At 31.9% G+C, this 8,780-nt stretch overlaps 1 protein-coding gene across 1 annotated transcript; it reads left to right on the forward strand.

The window, feature by feature from the left end:
- Positions 1-7,474: 7,474 nt before the first annotated feature.
- On the forward strand, positions 7,475-8,540 carry LOC131074859 (abscisic stress-ripening protein 5). The gene is made up of 2 exons (XM_058011583.2): positions 7,475-7,788; positions 8,142-8,540. Exons 1-2 carry the CDS (start codon positions 7,579-7,581, stop codon positions 8,322-8,324), a joined length of 393 nt encoding a protein of 130 aa, XP_057867566.2. The 5' UTR covers positions 7,475-7,578; the 3' UTR covers positions 8,325-8,540.
- Positions 8,541-8,780: the final 240 nt, after the last annotated feature.

An 8,780-nucleotide genomic window follows, 5' to 3' on the forward strand; every position in this document is an offset into this window, starting at 1 on the left:
ACAGGGATGAATAACACAGAGGGTTATTCACAGGACACACACACACACACACACACACACACACACACACACACACACACACACACACACACACACACACACACACACACACACACACACACACACACACATGTATATATCAAATAATTATGTGATCAAATGAGAATAAAATTTATTTATAGGGATGAATAACACAAAGGATCATTCACAGGGAAATATATTTCTCAAATTTAGCTGATATTCACAGAGAGATTTATTTAACTAATATTCATAGAGAGATTTATTTAACTAATGTTCACAGTGAGATTTATTTTAAGAATGAGATTCAGATTTCCATTCGAAGAACCAGAGAAATGAATTAGAGGGAAGAAATAAAGATTAAGATTCAAATCACATAGGGAAGAGTTTTAATCTCAGAAAAAGAGATTTAAAAATAAAGGAAATATGATTTTGCATAGATCTAAAATCTTTGGAAAAACAAAAAAAGCAAGATTATGTGTATATTTTCTAGGAAAAATAAAATAAATAATAATGCTATCCTTTACATGCATTATGAGAAAGTATTTTATCAATATTTATTCCTAAATAAGAAGAAAAGATTTAAAATAAGGGAGAATCTAGAAACTATCTTTGGATAATACCATTTCTCATATGTGAAATAACAAGAAGAGAACTTGGCTTATCGAAGCTTGATGTTGAATCCTCTAGCTATCCTTTTGATCCTCCTTTGCAACTTGAGAAAAATCTTTCAACCAACAACTTAAAAATCCTGCAACGAAAAATGAGACTAATAAAGAAAAAAACTTGGGAAATTTTCTTCAAAACATAATCAACCCCCTTCTTTGAAACTTGCATGTCATTTTATAAGAAAAATCCCTCCATTCCACTATCTAGAAAATTTAATTAAAAAGGAGATTCTTTTCCAATATTGGACTCATGCAAATTGATTAAACTTAGTGGGGGAGTTACATGCAAGGTGGTGGAGATTCATCTAGAAGCTTCTTATTCTTCCTACAAAATGTGCCATAATTGGGAGTGGAAATTAAATAAATAAAAATAATGCCTTTTGAATTATATTCTCCAAGTGTGTGTGTGTATTCATTTTATTCTTTTATAACATTTATTCAATCATTTTTAATAGCTTAACAAAAAAAATAAAATAATAGAATTGTATTTAAATCAAAAAGTGATAAAGGAGGGTTGTGACAAAGATGGTATGTTATTCAAGGGAAAACAATTGTGCATTCGCAGGAATTCAATGTAGGAGAATTGGATCAAGGAGAAACATAGTGTCAGATTAGGGCACTTTGGTATCTAGACAAGATAATGGTTTTGGTAAGTGAACATTATTTGTCGCACAAGAATGTAAGAAAACTTGTTCAAGAGTGTAGAACCCATCAATTTTCAATAAGGAGTAGTCAAAACACCACATTATACCAACCTTTGATGGTCCTGAAAAAACCTTGGAAATATATAAGCATAGGTTTTCTATTATGACTACCAAACACTCATAGATGATATGCTTCCATATTTGTTGTAGTAGTGAATTGATTTTCCAAAATGACACATTTCTTTCCTTGAAAGAAAACACATGATGCGATACTTGTACAATTAACCTATTATTCAAAGAGATTGTGAGATTGGATGGATTATTGAGGAGAATAATTTCTAATAGGGATACCAAGTTCACAAGATATTTTTGTAGGACACTATAGAAGAATATTAACATTGATCTAAAATTGAGTTCAACGTTTGAATCACAGACTGATAGATAAGAAGAGGTAGTAGAATACGAGTTTGAGAAGGTTGTAGGAGAAAGGGTAGGGAATTAGGACATAATATTATCGTAACTAGATTTTGTAGACAATAATTTAGTAAACAAAATTATTGGAAGGACAACATTTCAAATGGTGACTAGATTGCATCCTAGAGGAGTAGCAAAGCTTATGGACATCAACAGGGAAGGAAAAAGGAGTGTAAAAGTAGAGTAGTTTGAAAACTACATGGAACGGTGCACAACTAGGTTAGGGAACACTTGGAGTCAATGATTAACAAATATAAAAGTTAGATAGATGAGAAGAGGAAACATAGAGAATTTGAACTTGGGGAGCAAGTCATGGTGTATTTCAATAAAGAAAGATTCCTAGTAGGTGTATTTCAATAAAGAAAGATTCCTAGTAGGTACATGCAACAAGATGAAGGTGAAGAAGCTTGGACCATGCAAGATTCTTTAAGAAGTTTGATTTAGGCAACACATAAGGGGTTGAGTTGCCAAAAACAATTGACATAACACCCATATTCAACATTGCAGATCTTCATTAGTATCATGAAGGATTGTCAAGTGATGACACTAAAAAATGTTTCCTTCTAAGAACAAAAACCACAACAACCACAAGAGTAGATAGAACATTTTTTGGATGACAAAATTGGATGTAGCACCATAAATAAAGAGTAGAGAGAATTATTAGTCAAGTGGAAAGGAAGACCAATAGAAGATGCATTATAGATTTTACAAATTGAGATAGAAAACCTTGGAATTTATCCAAAACTGACGAAGTGCAAGACTCACTTTTCAAATAATTCTAGGTGTTTGATGCATCCTAGCAGTGCTTACCACATTTCATTGCATTATCTCAATTTGTCATGCAACAAAGAACATGAGTCGAGTTTTATTTCATACACAATATATTCAGATTATAGTAGCTTTGGATTAGTTTACTAAAAGTTACTAGCATTAGAGGTTCACAGTAAAGGGAAAATATCACATATTTCTTTAGTCAAAGTTTACAAAATATTTTTGTACATTGTGGCATTAAATTTGACATTTCACAGGGTAGTATGGGACCAAGAAGATCTTCAATTGAAATTGTAATGAATTTCATTAACTCTTCGAACACCCTACACATTCACAAAATATCAAGTGTTAGGATACCTTGTGTTCAACACGAATCATTCAAAAGGCTTAGAGTTTATATATAAGTGCATCTTGTACATTCAATGAGAGCCAATTGAGTTAGTTTTATAAGAGTTTGAACCTTATTTTTGAGTTTCTTTGTCTCTTTGCATGGAAGCTTGTAACAAGCATGTGGTGCAATGCGAGCCAATTTGTAATCTCATGTAGTAGACCAAACATGTCGTAATCATTCTACTATGTTGAATCAAAGATAAGTTCTTTTCCATCATATGATATTTTCACTTTGTTAACTCTTGGTTGCATGGTTGAACAATCTTCTTTTTAGACCCTCCATTTGTGACTCCATCATATTGAGATAGATAATCAGATATGAATATAAATATAAATGTGCTGGATATATAAGAATAAATGCAAATATAAATAAAATAAATAAAACTATATTCAAATAGAAAACGAAAAAAAAACCTAAATTTATAAAGACATCATTTATTCATATATAATTGTATTAAAGTATTCCATTTAAAAACTCCAAATCTAAATGAAATTTGGCAAAATTTCTCCATTACATCTAATACATGTAGAGGAAAGTAAAGAGAAGATGGTCACATGACATTATGGCCCTACACTTCAAAGTAAACATAAAATATAACACCAATAATAGAGCCAAGCAGGGACCATTAATATACTATTGGATGTGCTTAAAAACAAAGAATATGCTCTTGGATATACCACTCCCTAATGAAAATGGGTCACCCAATAGAATGATATGATGAGAGAGGCCTCCATTAAAACACAAGTAAACATCATAACTACGCAACAAAACAAAAGGGGAAGGAATGAAACTAACTCAACCCTAATTTGGTTTGATAATTGAGAGATTTTGCATTAAATATTCAAACAATTATATTTGCGTACGTGTGGCTCATGTGGAAACATGGCAGCACATGCTAGAGAGCCAAGATATAAGCCTAATGTGCTAACATAAATATCTACTTTTTATATTCATAAAATTTCTTTCCGCATTCCATTATTGGATTGCATTGGCCCCCATCTCAGCCGATGGTTAGGGAGATCACATAGAAGTATTTTTTAGATTTAAAATAAGATGAATATATAGCATCTTTGAAAATGTATAGATGATTGACCAGTAGTTTCTTATGTGGAAACTAGGTTTCAATTAAGGCTTTTGTTATTGATGGGTTATTCAAGGGAGGTTTATTATTGATGGGTTATAAGGGAGGTTTATGCAATGATTTATCATTTTAAAGTGGGTTTCTCATAAGAATATCGAGGAAGATTTGTAAGTTTTTTAATGTGGAAAGTAGGTTTTGAGTTCAATTTATAATTAAGTTTTGCAATTGAAATTTGTTATCGGTGTGTTATTTAAGGGAATTTATGTAATGATCTATTCATTTTTTTTAGAGAAAGATGTCTTTCTCACAAGAATAATGAGATTCATGTAATGATATATCCATTTTCTAGATAAGGATGTCTTTCACACAAGAATGAGAAAGTAGGATACTATTTCCATTGGGAAATGGCTATCTAGCTCCTAGGATGCACCAAACATCTATTACAATGTATTTATAATGCATAAGGGACCATTAATGTCTTGGTGCTTTTCCTTTCATTGGGCATGTGTAAAAAAGATGTCACTTGTATATTATGAATTGTGAAAATATTATGTGTTTGATGAAATAAATTACCCTCCCCTCTTTGTTCAAAGTGGCTACATACACATAGGTAAAGGAGAAGGTGCAACGCCACCGGTACCTTACATAGTGGTAGCGAACCCCACTATAGATGATAGGGCCCACCAAGCCCCATGTCTGTGTAGAGTAGGTTAGGGTTACCTCCTTTTGATAATAGGATTTTTCTATTGCTTTATGTAAATACGATATATTTTTGGACTATTTTAGTAAAAGAAATTGGTCTTATGATTTTTCAATTTTGACTAAAGTTATACCTAATCCTAGTGTGAAAATTTAACAGAATTTTGGTTGATTTTATTTCAACTAATGTAAAAAATACAATGTACTAACTGGGTAAGTTCTTTTGTTCTATATTATAATATTGTAGGAGGATGGGGCACTAGGGTAGTTGGTAGTTTATGTAATACACTTTATCTTTATAAATGCTTTATTCTATGAAGTTTTTTATGATTAGTCCATCAATTTAAGTGTTGATAAAGAGGAAATACCCATCATCTATAGGGATCTTGATCAACAAAATCGAGAACCCCTATCCATATTGATATAGTAGAATTGAATATGAAGTATAGAAATAAACCTTGTTAATTCATTCAATCTTCTTATTCTTCAATTGCTTTATTTGCATACTCTGTCATACATATTGCTATAATAAGATGCTCACTTTTCAAGAAGTTACTTTAAATATTTTTATTCAAACACTTCTAAAATAGATTTCTAAGATAGTAATGACTTATTTTGAAGTGATACTAGAGCAAGTCCTTTAGAAGTTACTTTAAATATAAACATTGCTAGTCAAAAGTATATAAAAATGGAATTTAGAGATAATAGTTACTCTTTCACAGTGATAATGGAGTATTCATAACATTAATCCAAAGTTATTCGATACTTATTGAATTTTTCTTCTTTTGAAATGAGTTGACAAAGGGTCTCAAATTTACTAAAGAGAATTGATTAGTCGTGAAGTTTAAGAGTTTAATATGTCAATTATGAATACCAAAGAGCAAACTTAAGAAAGAGATTTATATGAAAAATGAGATTTATTTTACAATGTCATAGTCACAAGAAGACATGCTTATCAATATAAATTTTTCTATGGATTAGTGGTTAGGGTTAATATCAAGCTTCAAAAAAGGTATTATAATTGAAAGCCCGTAGTGTAGTACTCTTTGATCTATCAATTTTAAAAATAACTTTATATATGTATATCAAACTTTGTTGGTGTTGGAAATAAGCCACACCGGGACTAACGATGGACTGGTCCAAGAGGGGCCAGTAGCTCAGTGGTAGAGAACTCTAGCAGCGTATGGAAGGTCCTAGGTTCGAGTCCTAGCTAGTCCATGTCTCAACATGGTATCAGAGCCATGTCCAGGCTAGGAGCCCCAAGCACACGAGAGGTGTGGCTTAAAGGGGGGTGTTGGTGTTGGAAATAAGCCACACCCGGACCGACGATGGACTCATCCAAGAGGGGCTAGTAGCTCAATGGTAGAGCACTCTAGCAGTGTATGGAAGGTCCTCGGTTCGAGTCCTAGCTGGTCCATGTCTCAACAAACTTAAAATTACATTAGGTATTTTCAAGTAACTTATCTTTTGACATTAATGCACTTATAAATGACAATTAACGAAATGAAAAGTTGTTTATACTCAGTTTAAAGGCATTTCAAATATATGTTCTATTGACCACTTCTAGTCTTTTTGAAGACTACACGCTACACATATAGAGAATTTAAGGATCAAATACTTTATGAAGTTTTTAATTGATAGAAATAAGAGTTAATCTTAGATAGAAGGTAAATGATATTGATGTCTCATGTATACCCAAAATTAAGAGTGTAATATTTTGGTTCAAAATTTTTTATTTTTGAGGGAAGGCATGAGAGTTAAAACGGTTCCATCTCTAATGGCAAATGAATACAACCAAACATATGATGAGTAAATTCATGTCCATTTCAAAGGAAGCCTCCTTTACAAGTGAGGTGTTGGTTGTTCTAAATCAATTTGAAGGTAGATGCTTCAAGTTTAAACAAGTAATATTATAGATCTTGTCATGAAAATGGATGAAAGTCAACCAGCCATAGACCTCTAGCTATTTATTATCTATATCATTTTAAAACAAACTTGATTATATTGCCTAGATAAACTATTGAATAACTTCCCAAAACAATAAAATATTATCCTTACCAATCTAGAACTTGACAAAACTCATAATAAATTAATTAAAAACAATATTATCAAAATCTTCAAGAAAGTACCCAACTTGATTCCAATCCTTATATGTTACATCCAATTCAAAAGTAAATGCATTTTACATTATTCAAGAATATAATGAAAACAACTGCAATTAAAAGTAAAGATGTTAGAATCTTAAAGAAAGGCAAAATATGTACTTTGTGTCTCATATGCACACCTGAAGTATGCTCATATGTTACCTCCCTACCTTTCTATATTATTAAACATTTGAGAGCTTCACCTGATAAAATTGTTGTTGATGACTTCTAACAATAATTATATATATAAAAGCTAAACTCCTATAAGCAGTAGGGTAAGGTAAAGTCCTAACCACAATTGGAACTAACCTTCCCCACGTGTTGTCCTCATCTAATTCAACATCAATAAACATTATTAATGTATTTGATACCAATAAACAATATAAATGAATTATTAATGCATTAGACACAAATAAACAAATATAAATTATTAATTCATCAGACATCAATAAAGATATTGATATAATTAATTAATGCACGTCTTTCACACGATCATGCCCTGGATCGAAGCCATCGTCGAAAACGCGGTAACCTTCGTAACACGCACAACCCTCCAGGGCTATATATACATTGTATATATCCCCATCTCCATATCACTCGTTTTCAGCATTTTCCTAAAATTGTTTCTTCAATTGCTCTGAGTTGCAATTAGTTTCTGTGTATATATCCATACTTTTTCATTTCAAGGATGTCTGAGGAGCATCATCATCATCTGTTTCACCACAAGAAAGAGGAGGAGGTGAGTGCTGATGCAGCGAACAGCGTTTATGTAGAGCAGACGACTGTTGAGTATGGCAGTGAAGACAAGTATGGGAAGGCGATAAAGGAGGAAAAACACCACAAGCATTTGGAACATGTTGGTGAATTCGGCGCTGTGGCTGCTGGAGGATTTGCAATGGTATTACTTTATTTGATATATATACACTGAATATATGCCCAAACTATTGTTTTATTTCTTTTGTTTTGGTTTAAAGTCAAAGGATTGAAAGAAGATGTCTTTGAATTTTGATTTCAAATCAAAGATTGATCGTTTTCATTCTAGTTGAATCACAATTATGGTGTCAGAGGCATTATTCATCACAAAAATTGACTACTATTTTATGTTTGAATTTATTTGTTCTGTAATAAATGAGTATTTGATGTATATACACTGTATATATATTAAAGCTATTGTTTTTAGGGTTTGAAACAAAAAAATTGAAGGTGTCCATTTTACTGAGTTTATATATTGGTTGTGTGATGTGATCACAGTATGAGAAGCACCAAGCAAAGAAAGATCCAGAGCATGCTCACAGGCACAAGATAGAGGAGGAGATTGCTGCTGCTGCTGCTGTGGGCAGTGGTGGATTTGCATTCCATGAACACCATGAGAAGAAAGGAGACAAGAAAGAAGCTGAGGAAGCCAGTGGCAAGAAGCATCACCATCTCTTCTGATTTCCAGTGCTCATAATAAATCTATTGCAGAAAATAGATATATGTTTGCTTTAAGTGTGGGACTTCTCCAAAAATTATGTATACTCTGTATTTGAGTGTTTGTTATTTTGGAGAAAATTAATAAAAAGGAGTTTTCTTCAATATTTGACTATCACTTTGGCAATGGTCACATGTATTGAAAATATTTTAATAAAAATACTATCTAGTTCTTCTTTACATTGAATTGTTGTGGATCAAATGTATAAAACCATATTGTCTAATAAGTAGTCCACACCAGCTCAATTTAATGGAGTCTCAGTTGGAGTCAGTAGCAAGAGTTGGGGAAAATTATATTTAATATATTATAAAGTAAAAATATGTATATTTTGATTCATGGGTTAAGCCTTGGTTGCTGGTTTAGGTTCAAGTTATAGTCTATCTTTTTAATAGTAGTCTCTCATTCTAATTAACTATTAA

Source organism: Cryptomeria japonica, chromosome 7, assembly GCF_030272615.1.
Source record: "Cryptomeria japonica chromosome 7, Sugi_1.0, whole genome shotgun sequence".
NCBI classification, from domain to species: domain Eukaryota; kingdom Viridiplantae; phylum Streptophyta; class Pinopsida; order Cupressales; family Cupressaceae; genus Cryptomeria; species Cryptomeria japonica.

What these genes read in the sequence shown, in the direction of transcription:
- LOC131074859 (XM_058011583.2), top strand. Translation starts at nt 7,579, where the DNA reads ATGTCTGAGGAGCATCATCATCATCTGTTTCACCACAAGAAAGAGGAG. An exon ending in CTGCTGGAGGATTTGCAATG is followed by an intron (nt 7,789 to 8,141) that starts GTATTACTTTAT and finishes ATGTGATCACAG; the next exon opens with TATGAGAAGCACCAAGCAAA.